Genomic DNA, 27,882 nt, shown 5'->3' with positions numbered 1-27,882 from the left:
ACCAGCCTTGCCCTGACTTGGTGGTTTGCGGTGTCGGTGTATCGTGAACGGCTGTCGGCGTTGCATTGCCGGGCTCCCCGGTACTCGGTGCCAGCAAAGGGATGGTACTTACTCCGGAATTTGGTTCGACGATATGCAAAAAGACGCCGCTCAGGTGAAATGGTTGAAACGAAAAGACTACGGAGTATGATCAGAAACGAACCCGTGGTGTTTCTGGTCATCATTGTTGCATGATTCTTGGGATGAGTGGAATGAAAGAAACAGAAAAATAGAATTGTCCTTTTCCAACAACTCGAGTCAATCAACCAAGCAAGCTGCCGCCAGTTTGCGTACTCTCTCAGCCTTGAGGGAAGAAGGTCGACGGAGCTCACAACGTTGTAAAAACCACTCAAGGCCGCCTTCGAGCGAAACAACGATGGGGGACGACAACAAAAAGAAAAATGTCCTCCTTTTGATTGCGGACGACCTAGGTCTACACTTGGGTTGTTACTCTTCCAGGGTCAAGACACCTCACCTCGACAAACTCGCATCTCAGGGCACGAGATTCACTCGGGCGTTTGCCAGTACGGCTTCGTGCAGCGGAAGCCGATCGACCATCTACACCGGTCTTCACACTCATCAAAACGGCCAGATGGGACTGGCTCACGGTTGGAATCATTTCCAGACCTACGACCACGTCGAGACTCTACCACAAATCTTCAACGCCCTCGGTTATCAGACCGGAATCATTGGAAAAGTCCACGTCGGCCCTGCGCAGGTGTATCCTTGGGAGGTGAATGAGGCGAGTCAGACTCGAGACGTCCGATGGTGCGCTCAAAGGACAGAGGCGTTTATCCAGGCGGCTCAAAAATCAAACCGCCCCTTTCACCTGACGGTAGGGTTTCGGGACCCCCATCGCGACGGTACGAGAGGAGGGTTTGGTAACGACGAAGAAGACGTCCGTGACTTGGATCGTCTTCTACCCCGGTATTCCCCAGACGAGGTCGACATTCCACCTTTCCTCTCGGACGTACCGGAAGTGAGGGAAGAACTGGCAGGGTACTACAGAGCCATCGGTCGAATGGACGTGGGGGTCGGATTGATCGTGGATGTTTTGGAAAAAACCGGACTCGACAAGTCGACCATGGTTGTGTTTGTCAGTGACAACGGTGCACCTTTTATCAACTCGAAAACGACTCTTTACGACGCGGGTGTGAAACTCCCGCTCATCGTGAGGTGTCCCGTGGGAACGCCCGGGGTGGTGAACCCCAACGTGGTATCATTCATCGACATACTACCTACGTGTCTCGACTGGACCGGGAGAAACGTCGAGGAGGTCACGACCTGCAACACTGGCAAATCTCCAAGACGACTAGGTCGGTCCTTCTTACCAATCTTGAATTCATCCCAGGAGATATTGGACGAAGCCTCCTGGCAACAGTGGGTTTTTGGGTCACACACCTTTCACGAAATCCAGAATTACTGGCCCACCAGATTCATGAGGACCCGACGGTTCAAGTACCACCGAAACATTGCCTGGCGGTTGGAATTCCCTTTCGGCACCGACCTGGCGGTGAGTCAATCTTGGGAGGGGATCAGGAACGCCACGGATCCCGTCACCATCGGAGAGAGGTCACTGGAGAGTTATTTGTTCCGCGGTCCCGAGGAGCTCTTTGATCTGGAAAACGACCCTCTGGAACTTCGAAATCTGGCTCACGATGAAAATCATCGGGACATTCTGTGCAAGTGTCGCGGCGAACTGGAAAAGTGGCAATACCGAACCAACGACGTTTGGTTGTTCAGGGACAGTATTTCGGTGGTGGCGTCCAGGCAACATCAAGAACAGGGACTCCGAATCCCAGATCGTTTCGACATGGACGTCGAGAAACCCGGGAACCGGGAGGGACCACATTGGACGGCCCCTTCTGACGTCGAGATCACGGGAGGAGACGACCTGATGTTTTCTGGATAGATAGATCAGTTGTGTGTGTGCAACTACAATACCTTGGGATGAGACGTGTAGCGATGTTTACAGTACACAAGAGGCTCCATCTGAAAGGGAAACGTCCAAAGGGGAATCGACGTACTCACGTACGATCCATAGTTCAAACTGCCTCTGTTGTGTGTTCATTCTTCACTTTTCTTATATGAGCCATTTGAGAACTGTCCCTGGATCCCCTCCTCCGCGGGACGAGAGAGTACAATCCTACCACCATCTCTTCACCCCGGCCCGCTTCAACGCCTCTTGGAACATGGGGGTAGGCGTTCAAACATGCCCGTCTCCTGGAAATAAGTCTCGTAATGTCCGATCATCTCCTTGAGTTTTTCAGGGTGACTCTCTGCAAGATCGTGCACCTCACCCAAGTCCGTGTTGAGGTCGTAAAGTTTACATGCTCCGTATATATTTACCTATGGGTAAAAGTTCATACTTCCTGGTACATTTCTTGATTCTTGATTCTTGATTTATCAGAGGTAAACTGCTCAATGTTTTTCTGTTTGGTCTCCACGCTCAAAAGTTCTGTCGTCCCACGCACACACATATACATACGCCAGGCCCTACGGAAGAAAACTGCTCTGAGATCTCTTAGTGTCAAGACCTCATGATCGATGAGACTCTTCACACGGCCGTGGACATGTATGTCTCTATACTCTGTTGTCTGTGCTCAAATCTTCTTTCTTGTTCAACCCAATTCCATCCTGTCCTTCCAAAACCCTCAACAGTGATCCCTCCCTCCCAAAAGGTCAAACAAGTATTTGCATTTGCATAGCGGAGTAATGGAAAACAAACGGGCCAATGTCCACCAAGTCATCACCCTAATTCGGAACTCGCCCGGCAATGTGTTGATACCGCGAGACCTTCCAACGCCCACGCTGAAAAGTGTGAAACAAAAGCCGAGGGGTATATGTGTTTGAAGAAAACAAAAAAGCTGTGTGCTCGAGAAGAGGGTCAAGACTTCTGGTACCCCGTGCTAGACCAGACCACGGTCAAAGATGAATCGAAGAGTAGTATGAAATTATTGGTACAAGTGTCATGTTCGTTGGCCCTTTTGTGGCTGAAAATCAAGGTAGCAAGGGAAATCGTCATGTGTGGTTCCGTATTGTTGTTCAAGGATTGTGGTTGTGAGATATTTGTCGTAATCAGCTGGGAAGATAGCTGGTTGTGCTTCAAGGAGCTTTTCGGATTCTGGAACAGTCATGGATAGACGCTAAGAACGCTGCAGGAGTCATGTGTATTTCGAATGGCTTTGAAAGCGGATTGAGTTTCACTCCGCTGTACAAGCAGGATAAGTCGTTTGAATGGTCCCCAGCAAGTGTCTTCAAGTTGTGACTCTCTTGATCCACAGTCCGGTAGGTTGCTCATAGTATTCCTCCCGATCTCTACGCTTGACGACACGGTGCAATCTGAGAGAAGTTTCGTGTTCCTCGTTCGTGATTTCTTGAATCTCTAAGTTGAGGTTCGTAATCATCTTCTCAATCTCTCGGCGTTTTCTGGTGTCGTAGATAATGGCGTTCCGTTTGAGAGACTCATGCAACTCCGCTATGATCTTCCGTTGGTTTCGCTTTCGCCGTTCCAAGTCTTCTAATCGAGCTTCGAGCGACGCTAGCTTGTCCGTAGCTTCCAACTCAACCGGCGTCGGTGGCAGAGATTTCGTCGTTGATAAACCTGACATCAAGCTGACGGCACGCGGCTTAGCCTCACTACCGATGGCTTTGCGGAGAATATTGGAACTAGACCTTTGGGCAGCCACGTTGGAAAACGGTGATATCCCAGTGTAGGTATCAAAACCTCTGCGTGCGCCATTATTGGCGGCGGCTCGTTTCCTGAGGTAAATCGGCGATGGCATGTCTTCTGAGGGGCCGGTCATAGAGACTGGACTGCTTGTCATCTCGGCTCGAGAGTAAGGGTTCTGGCTCCCACCGTCTGTGTATGTATTCCAGCTCGATGAGGTGTCGTGCTCTCGCTGTAGGGGACGTGCTTGCATGGTCGTTTCGATGGAGTCCTCACTTGAACTCCTGTCACCAGTAAAGCTGGCATTCGATCCAAGAGTAGGACTTTCATCGCCGTAGCTCCGAATTGTGCTCGGGGCAGGACTCGGGCTGGGAGCTTGTTCGTACACTGGTGGTGCTGCACCCGGGCTTCGGAACGGACTGTCCAGGGCTTTCGGTTCCACAGTAGTTGGCGACATCACTCGGGGTGTGTTTTTAGTTTTCAAGGGGGCGAGAGGCTTGATGCTGTCGTCCGAAGGGATGGAGCGAATTGTCGGAAGTTTCGAGGCGGCCACAGATACTGCATCTATTGGAGATCTTGGAGTTGTTTCTGGAGCGAACGAATCTGGACTGTCGGTCCGCCTATGTTGTTCGGTGTCCGCTACCTTCTTCCTTTCCACCAACATCAAAGGCTTATTTCTGGCAGCTGGCGTGTTCTTTACCGGTTCGACTATGGCATGTCTGCCGCTTGCGCCCCTCCATGCTGGTCGTTGAACTGGGTTGTCGAGGGGGTCTGCTTCCACAGGTGGAGGTACCTTTCCCCAACTCGACTTCTTGACTGCCTCTCTCTCTTTGATACCGGCCAAGATCTGCCTGGTTCTCTCTTTCAGTTGTGGATACGGTTGATCGGCTGGTGGTATTGTTCCTGGGCGAACAGAAGAGGGCTTGCCTGCTTGATTGGGCTCGCCCGAATATTCATCCCACCGTGTTTCTTCACCCTCGCTCTTCTTCAGCGCCCATCGTTTCGGGATCTCATCGTTGTTCTTGGGAAGGGGCAAAGGCATTTTGCGAGGAATCCTGCTTTTGGTGGTCTGCTCGGGCTGCGAGGCGTTTGTAGATGCAGGAAACGTGGATTCGACAGGAGAGACAAGGGAGCCGTCTGAACCGTTCTGGTGTAGTGAATTGAGGGTACTTATGGGAGAAACATTTCCCGAATCTACAGGGCTTTGACTGCGACGAAGATTTTGGGATGAAAGATCTTGGGCGTAAGGATCCGAAGTGGTGGGGGTGACAGATCCTCGAGACTGCACTGGATCGTAATCGTTGATTGGAGGCACAGCACGACTGCGAGGAAACTCATGTCAGCCTTTACTCGTATCGCGCAGACAATGGAGAGAAGGAGTGACTCGGGCATACAATGGTAGGTCAGGAAGAGTGGTCGCGGCGACACTACTCCGGCGACTGTATTGAGAATACAAAGACTCGACCTCTGGGATTGTTTCCAAATAGCGATCGTCCATTGTTGGCTCGGCCCAGGCATTGTAGCCCATCTGCGGTGCGTTGTTTCTGCTCCTCCACATGGTGACAGCGGTGGTGCGTGCGTGATGATTAGAGATGTACGAGGGCTTTCGTGTGCTTGCTATCTCGATGATGCAGTGGCTTTTCGGTGCACGGTCGCCAGGTAGATCATAATAGCGTACGAGTGTCCGTGGAGAGAGGTGTTTCTTTGTTTGGAGGAGAGTGAGGAATGGCTTGCGTTGTGTTTGTTTGTCGACAACTCGTAAGTCACTGGGAGCTGATGGTGGTCTCTCTCACCCCAGGCAGGTTTGCTGGTGGCAGTTCGAGTGCTGTAATGTCTAAAACATCGACCCGGGATGTTGGTCAATTACTATGAATGGCAATCATGGCCAGGGGTTCAGATTCATCGTGGACAAAGTTGTTTGTCCGGAGTCAGAACGCGAAGTCGATTGGGCGGTCATTGGTTGCGGCGGCGTGGCAGAAAAGGTGAAACACTACACACATTTCAGGATCACAAGCGGAGGAGGTGCTAAGCTGAAGGACATCCTTGTCAATCACAGATACGAGAAACAATCACCAGCTCATCACGGAATATGCAGGAGACGAGGTTCGGATCTTCTTCACACTGTTTTCTATTTGTAGAATATTTGATTCTCCGCAAGAGTCGGAAGGTATCTGGTGTTGACTCTGTACGTACATACCCCGTACGACACCAGACCCTGCAGAGGGAAGATGCCACATGTCATGCGTGCGGGAGGTGCCTAATCGGCACTCGTAGGGGTCAGATAATAGGCGTTTTCGAGACTCATTCGTTCCCCCATAGGCGGGAATTCAGGCGACGTCCACGAGGCCTTGGGCACTAATCACTTGGACGTTAGGCACTAGGCTCTTCCCGACGAAGGCCTGTAACGGCGAGTGTCCTCCATCCTGCGTTTTGTCATGCCTGTTCTCTTGGTCGAGGGACTTGACGTACATCCCTGTCTCTGCCTCCATTATGGCTTGTTTCGAGGCATATCGAGAGGAGCGACAGCTATCATCAGTGGGACGAAGTACTCTGTAAATGTTTTACTATTTGTCGCCTCTCTGATCGGCCAAGCAAGAAAATGGATTGCTCATGTAAATTTATATATAATTTCACAAATGGGGGACTTCGCCGTCAACTCTTATCTTACAGCAGGCTCTTTCCTTGATTCCATCTCAACTTATTTCCTAACACCTTGTCGTCCAATGGTGAGGAAAGGCACCAGGAATATACCCGCAGCAGCTCCGACCAAGGCGACCCAGAATGTAGTCTGATAGGGTCTGTATTTCAGGGCATCGGCGCCTTGTGCTGAACCTCCGGCGCTGTTGTATATGCTCGTCTGAACGCCCAGTCCAACAGTCGCCCCAAGCCGAATCACCGTGTTGATCAAACCTCCCGCGACAGACTGTTGCTCGCTCGGCAGACTTGACATGACATACATGTTTGTCACTGTGAACTCCAGATCCTGTGACAAGACGCTGAAGAGCAGTGCCGGGAAGGTGAGGGCCCAGTAGGAAATGGATGTCGACGTGGCACTCAACAAGGCACAAGCAATGACTTGGCTGATGGCTCCCACCACCATGATCAGCTTGTTGCTGACGCGGTGCATAATCACCGCAGCCAGAACGTTAACCAGAATGCCACCAATGCCAGCAGGAAGAAGTCGCACGGCAACCATGATGGGTTGCACATGATAGATCCGTTGCCACATGAGACTCAACCAGAACAGGTTGCCAGTGAAACCGTAGAATCCGAGAAGCAGTACCATCACAACAAGGCTAAAATTCTTGTCTTTCCAGACAGCCAGGGGCATCAGGGGGTACCGGAAGACGCTTTGCCAGTAAACAAAACCAAGAACCAAAACAGCACCGACGATCAGCAGTGCAATCACATAAGGTGTTTGCCAGCCATTCGGTGCATCGGCTGCCAAACTCAGAGATGCCGTGAACATGGCGACTCCGGCAATCGCCAGGATAGCCCCGAGCAAATCAAACTTGACGAAGGTCGCCATGTTGAAACCGCCCAAGGTCTGTTCGTTGTCAGGCGGCGTGGTCCACCACGCAACAAAGGTGAAGAAGGCGTAGATGACGGCGATGACCCAGAACGCGGCTCGCCACGTCGAGACGGTCATGACGATGCCGGAGATAAACGCCCCCAGCACGAAGCCGACAGGGTTCCCTGCACTGAAACACGCAAAGGCCCGATTCTTGCGTCGGGAAGGCTTGTTGTACACGGCGCCTAGTTTTCCAATGGCTGGTGGTACGGACGCGGCCGAACTCAGGCCAAGCAGACCGCAAAAAATGTCCAGGTACATGGCATTCGTGGCAAAGCCGATGACGAGCAGGCAGACGGTAAAGAAACCCAAACTGAGTAGAAACAACAGTCTCCTGCCGAAGAGATCGGCGACGCGTCCGAAGAAAAGCAGGAATGAGCCCGCCGCCAGGTATTGTGCCGCACTGATCCAGGTGACTTCTGCGGCCGTCATGTTCAAGTCCTCGCCTATTGTGTTGGTCATGCACAAGATGGCGCCCGAGAAGATGGACGATTGACCCACGGCGACGGTCGTGGTCAGAACAAACATGCACTCCTCGAGTAGGTTGCTAAAACATTCTGGTCGAGAGCCGTACTGGTTTGTCTCGGTGGGCGCCAGAGACGCACCTATCGACGCGGTGGGCTCGACCTTTTCGAAATCGCCGAGGCCGACATTTGCTTCTGTGTCTGTGTTGTTACGGAGCTCGATGCCCGGCTGAGTCTGACCCACGCTGTCCTTTCGCTCCATGTTGATATGATTGTGTCGAATTTCCAGGGTTGGACCGTTTTTGGGTCAAGAATAAAACATTTTCCAGCTCACCACCACGAAATTAAAGATGATGCAGCAGCTATACCGAACGCGGCGGAGTAGCCAGAGGGCGAAAATCGCGAGATAGCAACCTGCAAAAGGCGTGGATGTCAGAGGAAAAATTAAAAGGACTGTAGAAGGAGGTAAGAAGACGTGGAGAAAATAACCATGTTATGTACGGGAGTACGAGGATGATTCCGATGGACGGACCGTGTCTACTACAGTATATCGGAATGACTTGAGGGGGGAATTTATTAGTGGGTGCGGAAGACTCACTCCGTAGTACGAGTAGAAGGATCTACTACGACAATTTCCTACAATAATAATAGCCATTTGTACTCCGTATGATGCGGTGCGAATGTCAATCCGAAGCGCACCAAACAAAGTCGCCGATGGTTTGATAAGCAACATCGGGACTTCATTCCGCCTTATATAATGTTCAACCCCAGATTGGCAGTCTTGCCGCCCTCCACAGTCATTTGTCCGGAGGGAGGACGTTCTTGTTATTCACATAAGGTACTCCTAGTCGTTCTTCAATCTATCTCCATGTCTTTTCCTACTCATACAATGTCTATGCTTCACATCTGCTTCCACATCCCGATCCACCTCCCCGTCTTCCTCGCACGAGCTTTGTCACCACGCTTTTCCAGCCATTCTCGAACAGGACTCGATAATTCCCGCTGTTTCGTCTTGTTCTCTTCTCCGATCGTTTGACCGTTGATTTGGATCTCTGGGGTGCGATGCTCGGCGCGTCGTGGTGACATCTGAGGGAACGTCCGCTCCAACGATTCCTGGAACTTGGTAAGTGACGACGCTGAAGGTTCTGCTTGGTCAGCCTTGATCGGGAACAATGGCAGCGGGATGTCAGTCTGAATGCGCAATTTGGGCTTGAGAAGGACTCGCGCGTCTTTCTGGGTATCGCTTGCCCTTGCATCTGCATTTCCAACAAATCCCTTGACATCAAGTCTCGACCTACCTGCTTTTGGCTCGGCTGCCGACAGAAGAGGCACTTCTAGTCTGCTCATATAAACTCCTGGTGATGGCATGCCTTCCCGGTCTCGGTCGTTGTTCGATATTAGATGCAATGACCAGCTCCTGGTCTCGTATCTATCGGATTCTTTAGTCAAGGTAAGATGGCCGGAGATGAAGTAATCGTCGGCCAGCGGCGTGGTCGTGCTTGATTTGGACGACATTATGTTGTATCGGTTTGGTTCTCTCAGGGTGTCACGGACCTCCGAGGCTGCATTACTTTTTATCGAGAAGCATGAACCGATTCTGACGTGTTCCTTACCAAAAGCATCCTTTGTCTTGAGACGGACAAGGCAACAATTACCAAGCGATGAAGACGAACATGTGTTGAGCCTTTGTCCCCATTGAGACGTCTTTGACATCTTTGGCTGTTTATTCTTTCCCCCTACACAATCGTATCAACTCTCATCCATGCCTTTGTGTGGCTGTGTCTCTGTGCGAACAATACAAAAGCTTTGATAGGCGATGGAAAAATCGACTTGACACGCATAAATCCATCAGGGATGGTGACGACTACGACATCAAGACTCGTGTGCAGAGACTCACAAGTATATCTAGGGATGGTGCATCCAGATAGAAAATTGACGTTACAGAGTAAAAATTGGAACCAAGTCATTTGTAAAATCCGTTCAAAAGTCCTTTTCTAATCAGCTCACTTTTTACAGACTACGCTTTCTCTATATCAATCTTCCACCTGTAACCTCGATTGTCTGTCCGCTTACATAGCTGAAAAGCGGACTGCACGTTGCCAGCACGGCAGCGGCTGCCTCGGTGGCTGTGCCAGGTCGTCCCAGCGGGATATCCTTGTACGCACTAGCATCGTCCCCCTTCCGGGACGCCAATTGAGCCGACGGGATGCCCAGAGCGATGCGCTGGCCGTCCGGGGTGGTGATGAAGGCACCCGACTCCTTGGCTTGTGTGAGACGCGTGTTGATATGACCAAAGGCGATTGTGTTGGCGCGGACGCCGAACTATTGGCATGGTCAGTAACCTGCGCCTCCGTCTACCCGTCCAGAACGATGGGGGGGATTTGGTGCCATCCGTCCGGAGAATGGATGCAGAAACAAGGACAAGCCGTCACCCAAGTTTTGGGGTGCAACGGATTCAAAAACGTACCTGAGGTCCCCATTCCTTCGCAATCGTCTTGGTCAGTCCGACCACACCGGCCTTTGCGAGACTGTAGTTCGCCTGTCCCGCATTCCCGTGCGTGCCGCTCACGCTGCTGATGTTGACGATACACCTGTTCTCGCCGTCCTTGACTCGGAAGAACGGGGCCGCCTGGCGGATCAGCCTGAACGGCGCCGTGTTGTGTACGGCCAGCATGGTGTCCCACTGCTTGTCCCCCATCTTGTGAATCACCCCGTCCCAGGTGTATCCTGCATTGTTGACGATGATGTGGATCTTCCCGCCACCAAACTCGGCCGCCTTCTTGACCAGCACGGGGAAGTAGTTGGGGTCGGTTACGTCGCCGGGCACGCTTATGGCAGAGTTGGGCGTGGTGGCGTTGATCGATGAGGCGACCGCGTCGGACTTGGAGCTGTCGACATCGCACACTACCACTTTGGCGCCTTCGTTGGCGAACAGACGGGCGCATTCAGCACCGATGCCTTGGCCTGATCCGGTGATCTGTACATTTTCGTATTAGTCAAACCTGCCATGTATGGCAAAGGCAGGACAAGCGAAAAGAAAGGGAAAACGAGTTCGAACATACAATGGCGACCTGCCCGGCCAGCATGCCCGAGGGGTAGTTTAGGTGACCGGCGATTTGCTGCGCTCGTTGAGCCATGGTGACTGGTTGTGTAGAGGTGACGAGAGAAAGGAGGGTCGGAGGAGAAAGGCAATAGGAGAGGATGTGTTTTTTATATTATATATTCAAAGATCGCGATCGAAGGACAGCAACAGTACCTAGGTATGTATTGTATGATCTTCAGAGTATTTCGATGTGTGAGAGATCTTTGGGGATTGCGGGTTGCGGAGGAAGCCATAAAAGGGAATTTGTAGAACACTTTCGCCGAGGTAACTTCGGTTATTTCGGCACCAGAACGCCGACGAGGCTGGAAACCCTTGTGTCCAATCAACCAGCTCGAGGCTCTGCTTCTGTTCGTCTCGAAGCGAAATTATGTGATTTTCTCTTAGATAATAAAGCCCAATGACTGTATGCTTTACTCGTACATAAACATAACGACCAACACATGTCCAAAGGCAGCATCCTGTTCGGTCTCAATGTAAAAGTCCCCGAACCCAGTCTCGAAGTGAGCAGCATTGCCAGCCCATAAATCTGAAATGAAACACGGATCCGATTGAAAAGAATAGATCGAAACGCTTGCTTGTTTATGTATACAGAACGGGAACAGCAGATCCATTGCAATAAGGTCGTCGTATGGAAGAAGTTTATTCTCTCCATCAACATCAAATAGCGACTGTCTTTGATACATCCCAGCACAAACTTCCGCCACAAGTCATGATCATCAAGAGGTGAATTGTCAAGCCTAGCCTAGCCGACAACCTATGACTTCTCAGGCTTTCTTGGATGGATCAAACAGCACTCCGACAATCTCATCCAGTATGGTAAAAATCAAATGCTGGTTGAGTCGAGCGTTATTCATAGTTGCAGCAATTCTTCTAGCTGCAGCTTGTGCATTTGCCCTTCCCACTACACTGCCAGCCAGGTCTGGCACAAGAGTTGCGAGCATCATAGTTGCCTCAGTTCGAGTTTTAGTCTTCTCGATAGGCGTACGAGGTTTGGATGTCCTCATGGGCCCACCGCCAGGCCACATCGTTTCTTTAATCATGTCAATATACCGAAGCAGTGAATCTTCCGTAGTAAAGCCCTTCACAATCTCCCGGATTTTGCGTTCGATAGTCCCACCCAGTAACTGATGAAGGACCACAATCACTGCTCGACCCCGAAGCCAATTGTTCCCTCGGTTGAGCTCAAAGGTTTCCAGAAAGATGTCACAGATTGGCTTCACAAAAGGTTCGAGCTCTTTGTCCTCGAAAGCTTGCAACTCTGCTTCGGCTTCCGCCACTGGCCCTGGGTCGAGAGGAACAATTTCCCCTTGACCCATTCCTAATTGATTGGTAGCAGCAGATATAAGGTTCTGACCAGCCACAGATAGCTGATCGAGCACCGAGACATTACCCAGGAATTCGTCCATACCGTCGGTTACCGAATTATAGATGCGGCTGACTATATCCTGCGCATTGGATGCACTATTTGTCTCCTCATGGGACGAGATACTCTGTTGAGAAAGGAAGGACCTCAGCTCCCGGCTTCGGCATACATCAGGCATCTGAAGCAGCTGCTGCAGGTAGTGTTCCAACGCCAGGCGCCGGTTCTGTAGGAATTGTTTTTGAAGTTTCATGACCATTCTTCTCCTGGGAAATTCAAGATTTCTTGTCGAAGGATATCTGCGACGTAACTTTTGGTGAAGGTCGTGAAATTCGGAATAGCGACGAGGTATTGCCCAAACTGCTGCGGGCATTTGATCTCCAGCCTGCCGATGAACTTCAATGACGTACAGTGCAAATTCGCGACCATCGTCTTCCTTTCCGACAACGACGGACTTGATTGATATCTTCGATCGACCATACAAACTGTTGTCACTCTCCTGGACGATGTACTGCTGGCGCTGCAATTCTTTCCGTCGAATTTCTCGTTGCAAGCTTGCTTTCGATTTACCTAGAATGCGTAACTCGGCCACATTGTTGGTCAATTCGGCCTTGCGGGTCAATGCATCCACCACCCCTTCCTGGGACACAAGGCGTTCGATGTCATTGTTCAACACAGTAATGGCTTCAGCCAGTCCAAGATCCCCCGGGGCTGCTTCATGGATCTCATCTTCTGTGACATCCTCATTTTTACTGTCATCGTTGTCCGCGTACTCATCCTCAATGAACTTCTCTTCATCGGGGAACAGATCGTTGTCCGAGAAAACACCAATTCGTGAAGCTGTGTTGACTAGTCCTAGGGTTGCTAGACTAGGTTTAGACTTGTTTGTGTAGTCGCTCGTCTGAATATCGAGAGAGCCTCTTGGGGAATCTATTGTTCTGATCGACTTTGATCCGGACACCGGAGATCCGAATAGAGCATCGTCGTCATAAGCGTTTTGTTCCTCCATCGGGCTGTCAGTCATGATGTTGTTCATGGCCGCCTCCATGTTCTCTATGACTCGTCGTTGGTCGACCGAATCACCATTTAAAGATTCTTGACCTAGGCTCTGGGTCGAATGTGCCAGAGGATCCGTGTCATAACCATCATCGAACAGAGGGCCTGAAGACCCTGAGCGCTTTACAACCTCTGCGTCATCGAAGAGCTTGGAAGAAGCAAGACTACGAACATCCGAGGAAGAGACTGCTGCTCTACGCAAGTCCTTCGGTCGGAAACCGGGCTGAGAGTTAGTTCTAGTCATCGACAGGCCCCCTCTGGCCGTAGTCATGTTCGGTGAAGTGATGCCATTCTGCTCAGCAGCATCTGGGGGTGTTTGGAGGCGGGGTTGCATTGCGGATGCTTCAGCTGAAGCAAGGAATTTGTAGTATAAATCGGATTTTCGAAAGTTGGGCAAGTGATTGATTTCAAGGTCTTCTAAGACAGCAGATTGCGCCGAGAGTATGGCGGTCCTCGCAGCTCGATATTGTTGTGGCGTTGCCTTTCGACCAGCAATCAAGAAAGATCTGATTGCATCCTTGGACTCTCGGGGAATATTCAATTCCGGCTTAGACATATAGGTTTCACTGATCTGCGCGATATCCATTCGATCAGCGTCTGTCCAAGTCTGCTGAGGTGCTGGGTTCATTTCATCTCCAAAGTCGTCCTCCAGTGGATTGCGAAAGCCGTCCACTACGACCCAGAACTGCACCGAGGCCATTTTATGCTGACGATCCATATATTCCATGAAATAGGACAGACCAGATGCAGTGTGCATGATCTCTACCATAGTCCACTCGTGAGGTTTGGCGCCAGTGTTTGACTGGGGCGCAGGCTGTGAACTCGTAGCTTTGGGAATCATTGCTGTCTGACTCAATTTTGAGATCTTTTGTTCGAGAACCCTTTTCGCCATTTCTAGCCTGCGTAGATAGACGGGGTCCTGACCTTCCACCATCCCTTCGCGCTGGATCTGGCTTGCAATCACATTACGAAACCTTCGCGCATCAGATAGATTTTTGGTCTTACGGATCGCTCTGACGAAGCGCTCAAAAGCTCGTTCGCTGTCATTCGGGCCCAGTCGGGGCAGTTCCAGACTGCTTTTTGTTGTAGACATTGGCGAAGTGTGCTGATCAAGAGCAGCCCTCATTCGACGGACGGTTTTTCGGTCCTGCAGTGTGGTGCGACCGTACGCTTCAACAATTTGATTCCAGGTGTCAGGCTCTGACAGAAGCTGGAGAAGAGGAAATAGAACAGCGCAAGCAACGATCTCTTTCACCAAGACTAGTGTGGCCCGGCTGCCCATCATCGTCGATGGAAGAAGATCTGGCAGAATTCGAACCAGCATCTTCCGTAAATGGTCTTGCTGGATGGACTTGGTGTCAGAATATGCAAGAGAGGCTGCGGGATGAAGCTTTCCGTCTCTGTATTTGGCAGCAATAGCCAATTCCAGCTCCTCCGACTCCGTCACACTTCGATTAAGGCTACGTCCTCGTACCACACGCTCTGCCTGGTCAAAATCTCGCAAGTGTGTGGTCATGATGGGTACAACCCTGGAGACTATGACGTTGACCATATCCTCATTGACTACACGGTCTCGAATTTCTACCAAGGCCGCTCTGATATTCTTGTCCACCTCGTTCAAAAATACGGGACTTTTGGTGATACTGCCGTACCATGACGACACAAAATCTCTTAGTGCCAATCCGATCAAACCATCAAGCGCTTGGGAGACGACAAAGGACTTGTCGTAGATATGTCCAGGCTGGTATTTACGGAGAGCATTGAAAGCGGCAATCTCAGAGCGCCATCGATCCGATCTTAATAGGGCAAGCGGCCTGGAAGAAAGGCTATGCAAGTCATTGAATCTTGCCCGCGCCCGAGAGGTAAATGTGATGCTCGCAATCACCGAGAGCAATGTCGTAACGCAGCCGAGTGTGAAGGCATAGCCAAGGTAGCGGAGAACAGGTAGATTCCGGACGGCAAGACCCCAGGCAATGAAAGCTGCGAGAGCGGCGAACAGCACATGTTTCTGAGCCAGGTACATCCTCGACGCATCTTCAACGAAGTCAGAATGGCTTAGCTGAAAGCTAGCCTTCGCGCTCTGTCGTGGGACCCTGAAACCATAGTTCGCATCGACAGGCTAGGTAGGCGATAAGAGACTTGGGCGGACGTAAGAGACGAAGGATGGTTTACAGGGGAGTCTAGGCATCGATCGAGTTCTTGGAACGTTGGATAGACAAGGGCGACAAATGGCTTGGTGCGTCGGATATGTGTAGACACATAGAACGTTGGACTCGAATGCCATGAGTTCATCACAGCGCAGTCTACTACAAATACGGAACAGGGAAATATCGCCATACTTTCCTCTTTTGGCGTTACCTCCTACCTTACGCTAACTCAGGTTGGATCTACTTCGCAGGTGCATACAAAGTGGCATCACCCATATTGGTCGCACTCCAAACCCTACAACTTCTGGTTCAGTGAGTGCACCTACGTCACCGATGTATCAGATTCCCACCGGGAGTTGTGTCGGGGCCGTCAACTTTGACCATAGAGCCATACAATAGACGAGACAGATGGCAGGTGGGCGCGTCGCAACCCTTGCTCGCTCGGGGTGGTATTCCCGGACAAAGGTGTCATCTACTGTCAGGACTGACGAGAGTCTCGATTGGGGAATCCAGCAGCCCTGTCGCCCTTGATCAGAAGTCCCAGCCAGGACCACTCGTCTCCCCGTTGGCAGACCATGGTGGCTAAACTTTGCAATTTCTGACATTTCCAGTGCGTAATTGACCACCTTGAAGGCGCCGGCAAAGGATAATGTATCAGCAACGACTCGTTTACTGGTGCACGTTGTCACGCTCTTAATAGGTGGAGTGGCACCGACGGCCAAAATGCCTACACGGCCCAGGGAGCAAGGAATGGAGTTCAGAGCAACAAATTTTCCATCATTTACTGCGTACCATTTACCATTTCGAGATTGCCGTGGCGACGAGGAGACCTTGAGAACAGCGACGCTTGGGTTACACATGCAAGTTCCGGCCGGAATCATGACCAGTGTTCTTGCATCTGCATTTCTGGCATTGTCCCCCGAAGCAGCCCTCCATGTCACCCAACGTGTCCCACGACTAGTGGTCTGGCGGGAATTTCGGCTGCGATTGAAGTGATTAGACGACACGAATCGCTTCACCTGGTTACACTGGACGTGACAAGGCGCTGGGCTAGGACGTCCACCTCGCTCTGTGGCCGAAGCATAGCGTGTCAGCTTGACATAAATCAGCCGAACTCCGGAGATGTTATATTCTGACAGCGATGCTGCAACTTCTCCCGGAGGCCTGTTGCCAAATCGGTTTACCTGGACGGCTTTTGTGGTACTTTTATGCTCGTTCCTGGCTTGGTGGATTCTGGTGTGGAATATCTCTCAATGTGTGGGCTGGATCCGGATCTCCAAAGTTTACGTATTTGTGCTTGATGATTCGAGAATCAGGACTAGCTGTGAGTGTGGTTCTCACTCTGGCTTCGGGCGGATGCGCGGAAGTCCTGCCTCTGTCCCGAAGCTGAACGTTCACAGGACTTCATCGCTTCTGCACCGCCTGACGAACTCGGTCTGAATCTTTACTTCAAAACACATTTCACGGCTTCGAGGCTTATTTCCAGAATGGGTCCGCTCGCCATGGATTGTGGCGCTTTCGCTATCTCTGATGAAAAGGAAACACTGCTTTCTCCGATTGTCCACCTGCAGCAGAATTGATTCCTTAGAAGACCCCGCCTTCGCCTTGCTTCGGCTCAGTGACAGCCGCTTGCGACAGCCAATTTATGGGCAACGGAATACTAGCACTTGATTGAAATCATAGGTGACAACCACAACAGCACCATCACCTGTCTCAAAATATGCAGCCATGGAGATGGCGGTGAATGATGACGAGCAACAATTGGCGACTCCAGTTCCGTAACTTCGGGCAGCAATAAAGAAACATCAGGCTGTATTTGTTCCACACCAATGATCCCAGGCTCCCCCTGGTAAACGCACTGCAGGCGTGCAAGCCAGGTATGCGAACGGGTGCGTATCATGCCCAAGTTGAATTAGGCTTGGCAACGTGATGGTGATCTTTGATCGACGGTACTTTGAGGATTGACACGTTAGGCACATGGTCATCACAACTGCTACCATGCGGTGTCAATCTGTTGTTCTGACAGCGTCCTCGTCCCCACTCGGCTACGGAACTGCTACTACAATATGCGTGATCCGATTCTTCATCGAGGATGCCGTCTTGTAATGCTCTACTCCGTGCTATACGCGAAATGAGCGAACTATGGTACCTTGAGGTGGGTGCTGGTTCTTGGTCAGCCAATGCTTCCTCTTTACAAGTGCTCGTAGGAGTGCCTTTGTGGGTGTTGTCTCGAAGAAGCGTACCTAGGCGGCGATCATCTGGAGAATGTGGTGGCCGACGAATGGAGCCAAAGTGCTCGATACAATATGTATATCATACACCGTATCCTGATGGAGTACCTATGAGGGTAGCCTCATTTGCGCATCCAGAGGATTTGCGACTAGTTGATGGTAAGCGCCCCTGGGGTCATTGGCCACGGCCCAATCGCTATTTTTGGACGAGTGATTTGACGATGATGAACGCCGGAGGGCTCAGCCATCGGATTGGGTGTGGCTACAAGGCAGGATTGTACGTATCGAATTACTCTGCGCTGTCGGCATGGTCCAAATTTGAAGGCATCAACCATGTGCGGAAATAGAGCCCCTAAATGTCAACATGTATACGAGGTTGTCAGGTGAGTCAGATACCCATGCAGGAGTTGGCAGAAGTTCCAGGGTTCATTTGGATGCTTCAAGCCATCGCAGAGGGCTTCGATGGCCAGGAGCTGTGAGCGGCTCATTGCAGCACCAACCCTAGCCGTATCACACAGAAGCTTGCCCATGGCGCGGAAGACGGCGCGTTCGGGGGGGAGACGGCTTCCCCGTCGACCATTCTCAATTGGCAATAAGCTCTGAATGCAATAAGCGATCCACAGTGGGATGAACACCAGGGTCCCCTGAGGACAAGGCCGCTGGTGTCACCACTGTTTCGACCTCCCGTACTATCGCTTTTTGCCAGATCTTGACAACAAGGACCTTGAGCTTCGTTCGGGAGGGATTTTTCCTTCCACGTCTGCCTAGGCAACCACAAGCCCCTGTCCTTCGGCGAACTCGTCCAGGGGACCTTTCCGTGCCAACCCATCTCTGCGAGATTGATCAAACGACTGCCTGTACGCCGCCTTTTTGGGGCGATGCCGACCGAATACGCCTATCTAGTCCGAAGCATCGCTCTTCCACCAGTCCTGCTCCGTTCGACTCGTGTCCGAGCAAAACAGTTGTGATGACCTGACTACGGGCACTCCGTCCAAAGGGTCAGATCCACTTCAAGGTCCATGCGAGGATCATCAGAGACACTGTTAAGGTTCGGCACGTACAACGGCCTGGCAACTTTCTTCGAGCGTCGAAAACGTCAGTCATTAGCAACATACCCCCATGCTGCTTACCCTGGCATCGGCTAGGCCTATTTCACGAATGTCTCGTTCTTATCCAGCGTTCCCCTCCCACACAGCCCACACCACCACCACCCTCTGCGATCATGCATGCTGCAGTAGCGCACGATGTCGAGCGGCGCTTCGCTTGCCTTGTGTTCGGCATGAGCTATTGGATGCTCTATTCCCTCGATTTTCCTTCTGATCACCGCTCAATTTTTCTTTCTAGTAGGGTGTCTGCAACAGGGCCTGCGGCGTCTGCATGCTGGAGCAATCATTCTCAGCTGACCCAACAGATGACGCAGTCTCCGTCGTCCCGTCCCTGACTCGCCGCTACTTCTGACAGGACTGCAAGTGCAGAGTATCTTGGCCAGGCTACTCACTTCTTCCAGAGCTCCGACAATAAGTACCGGTGCAATCCCGCGGACAGCTGGGACCACTCGACTTGACGCGCAGGGGAAAAAGGCGAGGCTGACGCTTTCGGCGACGGAACACTGGCGAAGTGACACAGCATTGGCGTCAGTGTAAGTGCTGGCTTTGGTTCGTCAGTTCGTCACTGCCAATCTTCCATGCTGCGGCTGCCTTACTCGTATACCGCAGGATAGCTATCGAATCTTTTGGATTTGCTCGAGTTTCTGCGCACGAATGACTCCTGCTTTGGAAATCTACGGCTCAGCATCCTCACGAGGTCTGACTTCCTGCATCTGTGTGGATCGGTATACGCTAATTGAACGAATAGAGACACCTACATGGGTCTTCCCGCAAAGTTGCTAAAAGGGCATATACCCGAAGTATCGATACCCTACCCCCCACAAAGATCAACACGTACCCGTGTATCGCGGTCAAAAAGGCAACCTGTTGGCGGATTCTCAAATCCGCCTCTCTTACTCTGAGGTCCAGAAGTTGGACGTTGGACTGTCTTCGTCTATATAGAGTCCTGCGTCCCTTTGTCTCGATTGCGTGTACTAGTCGATTGCAGTATGGCTTTCAATTGACTTAGAACCTGCTAGCTTTCGATTCTCTGCGTCAGGCAAATACCAGGTCTCGACGATTGATTGGTCCATTCGTGGCGATTGTCGGGCTTGAATCTTGTCTCTCGTCCCCCCGAGCGGTCTGCCAGCAGAGGAATTCCCATCTTTGACCAGCAGGTCTGTGGATCTAACAACGTTGTTCCCGGCCTGTAAATCATCCGGAAATCGCAAATCTCAGGCCGTCAGTGTACAGCAAAATCCGAGCCCAAAAGCACAACAATACTCGTCGTCACACGTCCGGCAGCCCACCATATCCTTTTACAGTCCTTTTTTCCACCCATATATACACAAACAGCAAGCATTGATCGTTGCTGTTTAGAAAGCAACCTTTCAATCATGCTTTTGCTTCAACATAATGCTCGTCTATCATTCTCGCAGGAATTATCAGACAACAAGAGCTCTCTTCTTGACGTTGAACGCCCGCGCCCTGCCTGTTCTCTCCTCGGTAATTCGCACATCCAAAATTTCCCTTCGGTCTCAGCTGATTCGAGATAAAGCCACAAGTACCCTCCCATTCGATCAAATGTCAAGTTTCTCAACTTCGACGGCCAGCCCTGGCAGTGGGCCTCCCTCTCCCAATTCGTTCGAATCCGACAGACACGAATTTGCGGGTCATCCTGTATCAGAGAACAATTCCGGCCTCGCAGATCTGGTGGATGCAAGCGTTCTCAATGGTGGCATCGACATCAACCCAACAGCAGAGTCAAGCGACCATGTCATTCACTTATCAAGTATTGAACATTGCATGCCTCGGTCTTACATTCGTATCTGCCTGGCATATAAGGTACCCGACGATGATATGCTTCCCCTGGCACTTTCAAGACTCAATGGATACATCAGAAAGCTTGTAGATGCAAAGCCATACCTGAGTGGCTATGTGGTGTCCGTCCAGGAGCCCAATAAGCAAGTGGGAGCTGTTGAGATTCACTTCTCTGACCGGGACTTTCTTGAGTTTCCAACTGTCAACATCCGGCACCTTTCGCACGACGAAGTCCCGTACACATATGAAGAAATGGAGGCTAAGGCTCTGCCTCCTAGTACGATCAAGCCGGAACTAGTGTCGGCTCTGTCTGAATCGGCAGATGAAGAACGAGCACCAGTGTTCCGAGTTCAAGCAAATGTTGTGAGAGGAGGCCTCATCGTCTCGGTGTATCTGCACCATTGTATCTCGGACGGCACAGGTATTGGACAGCTCATTTCCGGTAGTGTGCTCAACGACGATTTCACCTTCCACCGATACCTGGACAGCAAAGGCCATGAGACCCCAAGTCTGTCCAGAAGATTGAACGCATTTGCACACCATAAAAGCATCGTCAGACAGGAATTGTCGTACAGCTCCGCAAATCAGATTAATGACCGACGGTTGAAATGCAAGGTCGTCAAGCAAAGGTCGGAAATCAAGGGTGGTGCAAAGGTCCAAGGCCGCGGATGTGTCGTCTCTCTTCCGCTTTTAGGGCTCCAAGAACTGAGAGAAAGTCTACAGGCTGTCTCTGGCAGCGACTTCTTCAGCCAAAATGATGCCTTGCAAGCACTGCTTTGGCACAGCATGACCAGAGCGCGCATTCCGTCACTGGCAACGGACAGCAAGGTCCAAGAGTCGAGTCTTCTGATACCAGTCAATATCCGCAACAAGCTGAAGAAACCACTGCCGGACTCATACTTTGGGGCAGCCATTGACTTTGCTTCTGCAAAAATGCCACTGTCCCACTTGGAGGGTAGCAGTGCTGCTGCACTTGCAGAATCTGCAGTGACGATACGCAATGCTATCAACGATGTAAACGAATCTTATATTCGACAGGCGATTGCGTTGGCCCGCTACGTCGACCCCAAAATCGACGTGCGCGATCTCCAAGCCAGCAATATGGATCGAGCCAATGGTGCTGACATGTATGTCACCAGTTGGGAAAAGCTGAGTTGTTATGAAGCAACATTTGAAATGGGCCTGGGTCCGCCCGATTGGGTGCGAAAACCCTGGTCCAAAGATCCGGGTTCCTGCATTGTGCTCCCCCGTGATGAGCGCAAAGATTACCTCGAAGTTGTTATCCAGATGACGCAAGAGGATATGGCACGGTTGTTGGAGGACCAGGAGTTCATGAAATACATCTCCAGAGTGCTCGATTAGCAGCACCGGATCGCAAACTGTTTATGAGGGTCCAGGGTAGATCGATGGCGCGATTCAGAATATTCTCACCTTTGGGAGTGATGGGAAAATACCCGGTTTTGACATTGCATTTTTGGAAGCAATCATGATACGACAGCGACGGAGTTAGAAGGGAGGTCGATAAGATCTCAAGAGATGTACAACTATGATGGCTGGGTGCATGGAAATGGCCGCAAAATGGTAAAATTGACAATTGGTGGATCAACCCGGTAGTGATACCGAATGGGTGGCAATTGCTATGTTATTGTAATAGAGAATTCATTTGTTGTTGAGAGGTAATTGAATTGATTCCATGATGGCTGGTGACTAGATGAGTTTGGCAAGTCAAGTACGATGAAAGAGGAGTGGACAAGAATTGACCTTCATCACGTGCTTTCGTGGTAGAACGCGACGCGGTCGCGTCTTTCACCTCGCTGTTTACGCGAGGAACTTTGATTTTCTCAACATCGCCACTGGGAATTCTCGTACCTGGCTGAGTCTTAATCGCATCTCTGGTTCTCGACTTCGTCAGCATCCCTATTCCTTTTTTCCTTGACCAACTCAGCCTTGTGAGCCATCATCATGACTCAAGTTGATAACTCGGACGCCGTCCAGGATGAGTACGATGATATGCCTGGAGGCCCCGGGGCACCAATACCAGTCTCGCAATTGGTGGTATGCACATATGCGCCCCGACACTTTCACTGCGCTTACACAGAGTAGGGGCTTGCCGGATTGACCGACAGAGACATAAAACTCGTCGTTGAAGGCGGATTTCACACCGTCGAATCAATAGCGTACACGTGAGTTGAGATATGATCGATACGAAGTCATAACTAACCGATCCATGATAGTCCGCGACGGACCCTCGAGCAGATCAAGGGAATTTCAGAAGCCAAGGCATCCAAGCTGCTGAACGAAGGTTAGCTCACCTTGTATTCTTTCAGCCACACATGGCTAATGCACTTTTCAGCAATGAAACTGGTCCCCATGGGCTTCACCACTGCCACCGAAATGCATGCACGAAGAAGCGAGCTCATCTCCATCACTACCGGCTCGAAGAACCTCGATCGCTTACTGGGAGGGGGTGTTGAGACCGGCTCCATCACTGAGATATTTGGTGAATTCAGAACGGGAAAGAGTCAGATATGCCATACATTGGCTGTTACTTGCCAATTGCCTTTTGACATGGGCGGCGGAGAAGGCAAGTGCCTCTACATCGACACTGAAGGCACGTTCAGACCTGTTCGTCTGCTCTCGGTTGCCAACCGTTATGGCTTGGAGGGCGAAGAAGTCCTCGACAATGTCGCATATGCACGAGCGTACAACTCTGAACACCAACTGCAGCTTCTACAGCAGGCTTCACAGATGATGTGTGAAACACGGTTTTCGCTCCTCATTGTCGACTCTGCCACGTCACTGTACCGGACTGACTACAACGGTCGAGGAGAATTGTCGTCCAGACAGTCACACATGGCCAAATTCTTGCGCACCTTACAGCGGCTCGCAGATGAATTTGGAATCGCCGTGGTCATCACCAATCAAGTGGTTGCACAGGTCGACGGAGGGCCCAGTGCCATGTTCAATCCTGACCCCAAAAAACCCATTGGTGGTAACATCATTGCTCATGCAAGTACCACGCGACTCAGTCTGAAGAAGGGACGGGGTGAAACCCGTATCTGCAAGATCTACGACAGCCCGTGCCTGCCCGAGAGTGATACTTTGTTCGCGATCTACGAGCACGGTATTGGTGACCCCCAGCCGAAAGACGACAAAGAGTGAACAACAGCAACAGGAGAAGATGTACAATTATCGAGACGATTCATTGGCCATGCTTTATGTACCGGGTATAGCGATCGGCGTTCACAGGGTGGGAGGAGCTGCAATGAGACTGTTACAGACATGCAAGGACAACGATCGGCGAGGGCATACAATATCAAAAGGCCAAGATCTTTTCGGAGTCGACGGCAACGATGGGATCGAGCTAAGCATCATAGCGGATAAGTGGTGTGGTAGTCTAAAAGCCAATAGAAGGCGAACTATTTGAGAGTGCCCAGCTGAACAGGCGACATGTTGATGGTGTTCCCGGTTTTGGATGTGGACATTTCGTCGATCCGGTTGTACGTCAAGAAGTCTTGTCTTGATAGTGTGCGAATTGTAGAGCTTTGATTGCTTCATGAGCCATGCCCACGGGTTCTAATGCAAAAGTGTGTAGAGCCCTGGGGAGGACTACGTATTAGGCGAGGCTTCAGTCTTCTTGGCGTCATCATACACCCCCGTAGCCCCAGCAGCAGGCACCTTGTTGTCGCCCATAAGCCCCTACGATGATGGAGTCTGCATGCCTAAGCCTGTACAATAGCCCATGCGCTCATTTCCCAACGCTGACTTGACTGGCCGGCCTTACGAGTACTGTACTGGCGCTGACTAGGCTGCGCTGGACTTCCACCGTACTGTATAGCTGGAACTTGCATGCCATTGTTTCGCAAGCCACTCCTCCGTACAAGTATTTTTGTCATTGTCACCCTTCCCTTGACCTGATTCTTCGTTTCTCGCCATTCCCTCGACCTATTTTACCTGGTTGAAGTAATTCCTAGGGGGTGTCGTGTTGGACCCCGATTGCATTGTTTACATCCTATCACCAGCTCCAACTTTCCCTCCAAGCTACTAATATTGGTCAACGAACGAGCCTCTCAGAGCGGAGAAGTTGAGCAAGATGGAAGGTACTGTGGTTTTCCCTGCCCGGACTGCTCACGATTGGTCTCCTGTTAACACAGAGTAACAGGACAGCTAGATGGCACAGCCCAGAGCCATCATCAGCAGGTCACCGAGAATCCAGCCGGCTCCGGGGCTGGACAAGATGCTGGACACTCGGGATCCGATATCGAAGTCATCTGCGGCCCTCTTCTCAATTACCAGCGCATGAGCGAGCAAGGGACAGATATGTTCTGGCATGGCTCCGTGCTCGTCGTCACAAAGCCCGGGGAACAGAAGCCAACACTCGAGCTGAAATCGCTGGGCGCATGGGACAAAAGTGGAAAGGTCAAGAGTTCGCCAACACAGACAGTCGAGGGCTTGAAGCTCTACCAAGATCCGGGCAAGGCTTTCTGGCGATTTAGTGTGCAGCTGCCCCTGGCAGAGGCGGAAGCCCAATGGCAGTACACAATACCCAACATGCGCTTCCTCTCAGATGTGAGCAAAGAGTCATCGAGGGTGTTCGTGGTGCCTGCGGTGACCGAATCTATGCGCATAATGTTTCACTCGTGTAATGGCTTCTCTGTAGGCACGGATGAAGATTTCTGGTCAGGTGAGTTTCGCCTGGCATGCAGGTCTGTTTTGTCGAGTGCAAGACCTAACAAGTTGCTTTACAAGGCCCTGTGCTGTGGAATGAGGTCTTGCGGATTCACAATGAGAAACCCTTCCATGTCATGATCGGCGGCGGCGACCAGATCTACAACGATGGAGTTCGCGTGAATGGGCCGTTGAAGCCGTGGACGAACATTGCCAATCCCGCCAAAAGAAGAGACTACCCGTTTGATGAGCGCATGCGGGAAGAATGCGACGAATATTACTTCAATAACTATGTTCGATGGTACGGCACTGAGCCTTTTGCCGCGGCGAATTCTCAAATACCTCAGATCAACATTTGGGACGACCACGACATCATCGATGGGTTTGGGTCATACACGGACCATTTCATGAGATGCGCCGTCTTCCGAGGCATAGGCGGCGTCAGCTTCAAATACTACTGTCTGTTTCAACATCATACAGCTCCACCGGTGTCGACATTCACGACCGATGCGCCTTCGACCATGGAGGCGACCGCAGACGGCTCCGCAGGTGCCGATCCACGCCAGTTGAAGGATACGTATGTCTATAAGAGGACTGCGGATGATCCCAGCTGGATCGTGGGAAAGCGACCAGGACCGTACGTCGAGGAGAAATCGAGGAATCTGTACATGCGCCTAGGCAGACGAATTGCATTTTGTGGCGTTGACGCCCGAACCGAGCGGACCAGGAAACAAGTCAATTACCCGGAAACCTATGACTTGATTTTTGACCGACTGGACACCGAACTCAGAGATGCACGTGGCGAGATCAAGCATCTCATTCTGCTCCTGGGTGTGCCCATTGCTTATCCCCGGCTCGCATGGCTCGAAAACATCTTCACCTCTCCGATCATGGCGCCTATCAAGCTTTTGAACAAGAGATTCGGCTTTGCCGGTGGTCTGTTCAACAACTTCGATGGGTCGGTGGATCTGCTGGACGACCTTGACGACCATTACACGGCCCGACATCACAAGCACGAACGCCGCGAGCTCGTCGTCCGCCTACAGAAGCTCGCCGCGAAGCATTCGGTGCGTGTGACTATACTCGGTGGCGACGTCCATCTTGCCGCGATTGGCCGATTCTACTCGACCCCTGCGGACAACATGGACGCCCTCGAGGACCCACGTTACATGGTCAACATCATTTCGTCGGCCATCACCAACAAACCTCCTCCCAAGGCGGTTGCCAATCTGCTCGCGCGACGCAACAAGATTCACCATTTGAGAGACGGCAACACCGACGAGACGCTGATGAGCATGTTTGATGTACAGCCCGGCGGGCAGGAAAAGGGCGCGACTTGGAACAACGTCACCATGCCGAGTCGGAATTTCGCCTGTATCACGGAAATCCCGGACGACGATGACCACCACCCCGGCGGCGGCGACCCTCAGGCGCAGCAGCAGGCCAATGGGGGAGTCAATGGCTCCGTGCACGTCAACTCGACAGGGAAGTTGGGCAAGTCACGTCCCAACGCTGGCACGGACGGCCACAGCCCGCTCCACGCGGGCGAAGATGGCGCTGGCTCGAAGCATCCTGCCGCCGACGGAATCAATGCCCAAGGTTCGCTCAAGGGTGGATTGAACGTCGCGATTCGTGTCGAAATAGACAATCATGATCGTGAGGGCAAGACGCAGGGTTATGGAATGTCAAGTATGTATTGTTTCCTTTTCCTTTTTTTTCTCTCACCAGCTGGGACAGTTGTAGAGAGAGAAGCTTTCGGTTGACTGACGTTGTAATCTGCTCCACAGTTCCCAAATTGACACCGCCTGCATCTGCAGCTGCTCGACAACAAACTCCAGTCGAGAATACATCTGCGCCCGCCACAGCGACGACTGAACAGGACAACATGATCTAAATGTTGACCGTCGAAGGTTGTCGACATAGATGATCAATCGTCCCACGTCGTCTTATTTTACAGCCGCGACATGTCTCGCTCATTCGAATGAGTGAGTTGAGCAGGACATATTTCGTCCCTCTGTCCTTCTCGGTCTCGGCCTCGGTCTCGAAAGGGAATTATCTGAAGAACTATCCTTTCGTTTCTTCGCTTTTTGACTCTTGACTGAAGAGCACACGGGTGAGCGAATGTGCAATTGTCCACGCGGCCGCGGTTAGCCGACCAGTTCCTTTACATCCCGTGTGTGCTTGACTTCCACAACAAATTTCTCCCCTCATCAGAGAAGTTGTTAACAGAATCACAAGCACGCCGGTGTAAGTGTAGTTACCGCTTGTATCACTTTTTATTGTCATCAGGTTTTTTTGCATCACTCGGGAAAGGGGACAACGGTCAACGCTGTCTCGGACCAGCGTCTGGTTCTGCAGAGGGGCTGCAGTTATTATTGATCACCGAAACTATTTTGAAAAACTGCGTGTGGGTCGGGTGCATCGGGCCTCAAGAAGAAGAACTTGAGATTAATGCTTCTGGAAGACCTTGTTCTGTTCTGTACTTTTACTCATGGCGGTACACATAATAGCTGTGTACTACATCTGCGGTCTTGAATTCCCAGGTTGTGCCGTGGTCGTGTTGAGTCTAGATACCCAAAATCACAATTTCTTTTTTGTTTTGCCCATTTATTGGACCGAAAGATCTCGGAGGCTTTTTCGAGAAAGGAACGATGGGATAAATCAGAA

General features: G+C 51.3%; 8 protein-coding genes across 10 annotated transcripts; 4 read left to right on the top strand and 4 right to left on the bottom strand.

Moving 5' to 3' along the window:
• Positions 1–415: 415 nt before the first annotated feature.
• Positions 416–1,951, top strand: PV06_02620 (uncharacterized protein; the record flags this gene model as incomplete). Its single annotated transcript, XM_016403324.1, has 1 exon — positions 416–1,951. The coding sequence occupies one exon, from the start codon at positions 416–418 to the stop codon at positions 1,949–1,951; it is 1,536 nt and encodes a 511-aa protein (XP_016267221.1).
• A 396-nt stretch (positions 1,952–2,347) lies between these two features.
• PV06_02619 (uncharacterized protein) lies at positions 2,348–5,642 on the bottom strand. Its single transcript, XM_016403323.1, has 2 exons — positions 5,104–5,642; positions 2,348–5,031 (listed from the first exon to the last, which is right to left on the bottom strand). Exons 1-2 carry the CDS (start codon positions 5,265–5,267, stop codon positions 3,297–3,299), a joined length of 1,899 nt encoding a protein of 632 aa, XP_016267220.1. The 5' UTR covers positions 5,268–5,642; the 3' UTR covers positions 2,348–3,296.
• A 619-nt stretch (positions 5,643–6,261) lies between these two features.
• Positions 6,262–8,338, bottom strand: PV06_02618 (uncharacterized protein). Its single transcript, XM_016403322.1, has one exon. The coding sequence runs from the start codon at positions 8,004–8,006 to the stop codon at positions 6,408–6,410; it is 1,599 nt and encodes a 532-aa protein (XP_016267219.1). The 5' UTR covers positions 8,007–8,338; the 3' UTR covers positions 6,262–6,407.
• A 1,394-nt stretch (positions 8,339–9,732) lies between these two features.
• On the bottom strand, positions 9,733–11,042 carry PV06_02617 (uncharacterized protein). The gene is made up of 3 exons (XM_016403321.1): positions 10,807–11,042; positions 10,212–10,721; positions 9,733–10,066 (listed from the first exon to the last, which is right to left on the bottom strand). The coding sequence occupies exons 1-3, from the start codon at positions 10,879–10,881 to the stop codon at positions 9,773–9,775; spliced, it is 879 nt and encodes a 292-aa protein (XP_016267218.1). The 5' UTR covers positions 10,882–11,042; the 3' UTR covers positions 9,733–9,772.
• A 301-nt stretch (positions 11,043–11,343) lies between these two features.
• PV06_02616 (uncharacterized protein) lies at positions 11,344–15,523 on the bottom strand. Its single transcript, XM_016403320.1, has one exon. It carries the CDS (start codon positions 15,284–15,286, stop codon positions 11,612–11,614), a length of 3,675 nt encoding a protein of 1,224 aa, XP_016267217.1. The 5' UTR covers positions 15,287–15,523; the 3' UTR covers positions 11,344–11,611.
• Positions 15,524–19,175: 3,652 nt separating this feature from the next.
• PV06_02615 lies at positions 19,176–22,221 on the top strand. 2 transcript variants are annotated; one of them, XM_016403319.1, is made up of 3 exons: positions 19,176–19,444; positions 19,496–20,232; positions 20,285–22,221. In XM_016403319.1, the coding sequence occupies exons 2-3, from the start codon at positions 20,124–20,126 to the stop codon at positions 21,907–21,909; spliced, it is 1,734 nt and encodes a 577-aa protein (XP_016267216.1). In that variant the 5' UTR covers positions 19,176–19,444; positions 19,496–20,123; the 3' UTR covers positions 21,910–22,221. The 2 variants fall into 2 exon arrangements, with proteins under 2 accessions (XP_016267216.1, XP_016267215.1); XM_016403318.1 differs by having other exon boundaries at positions 19,496–22,221.
• A 188-nt stretch (positions 22,222–22,409) lies between these two features.
• On the top strand, positions 22,410–24,004 carry PV06_02614 (DNA repair protein rhp51). The gene is made up of 4 exons (XM_016403317.1): positions 22,410–22,602; positions 22,651–22,730; positions 22,782–22,849; positions 22,901–24,004. The coding sequence occupies exons 1-4, from the start codon at positions 22,510–22,512 to the stop codon at positions 23,707–23,709; spliced, it is 1,050 nt and encodes a 349-aa protein (XP_016267214.1). The 5' UTR covers positions 22,410–22,509; the 3' UTR covers positions 23,710–24,004.
• A 423-nt stretch (positions 24,005–24,427) lies between these two features.
• On the top strand, positions 24,428–27,819 carry PV06_02613. Of its 2 annotated transcripts, XM_016403315.1 has the most exons (4): positions 24,428–24,647; positions 24,710–25,231; positions 25,297–26,904; positions 27,003–27,819. In XM_016403315.1, exons 1-4 carry the CDS (start codon positions 24,641–24,643, stop codon positions 27,107–27,109), a joined length of 2,244 nt encoding a protein of 747 aa, XP_016267212.1. In that variant the 5' UTR covers positions 24,428–24,640; the 3' UTR covers positions 27,110–27,819. The 2 variants fall into 2 exon arrangements, with proteins under 2 accessions (XP_016267212.1, XP_016267213.1); XM_016403316.1 differs by having other exon boundaries at positions 24,428–25,231.
• The last annotated feature ends 63 nt before the right edge of the window (positions 27,820–27,882 follow it).

Source organism: Exophiala oligosperma (assembly GCF_000835515.1).
Source record: "Exophiala oligosperma strain CBS 72588 unplaced genomic scaffold supercont1.2, whole genome shotgun sequence".
Classification (NCBI taxonomy): Eukaryota; Fungi; Ascomycota; class Eurotiomycetes; order Chaetothyriales; family Herpotrichiellaceae; genus Exophiala; species Exophiala oligosperma.
This window is presented reverse-complemented; position numbering and strand designations above follow the sequence as displayed.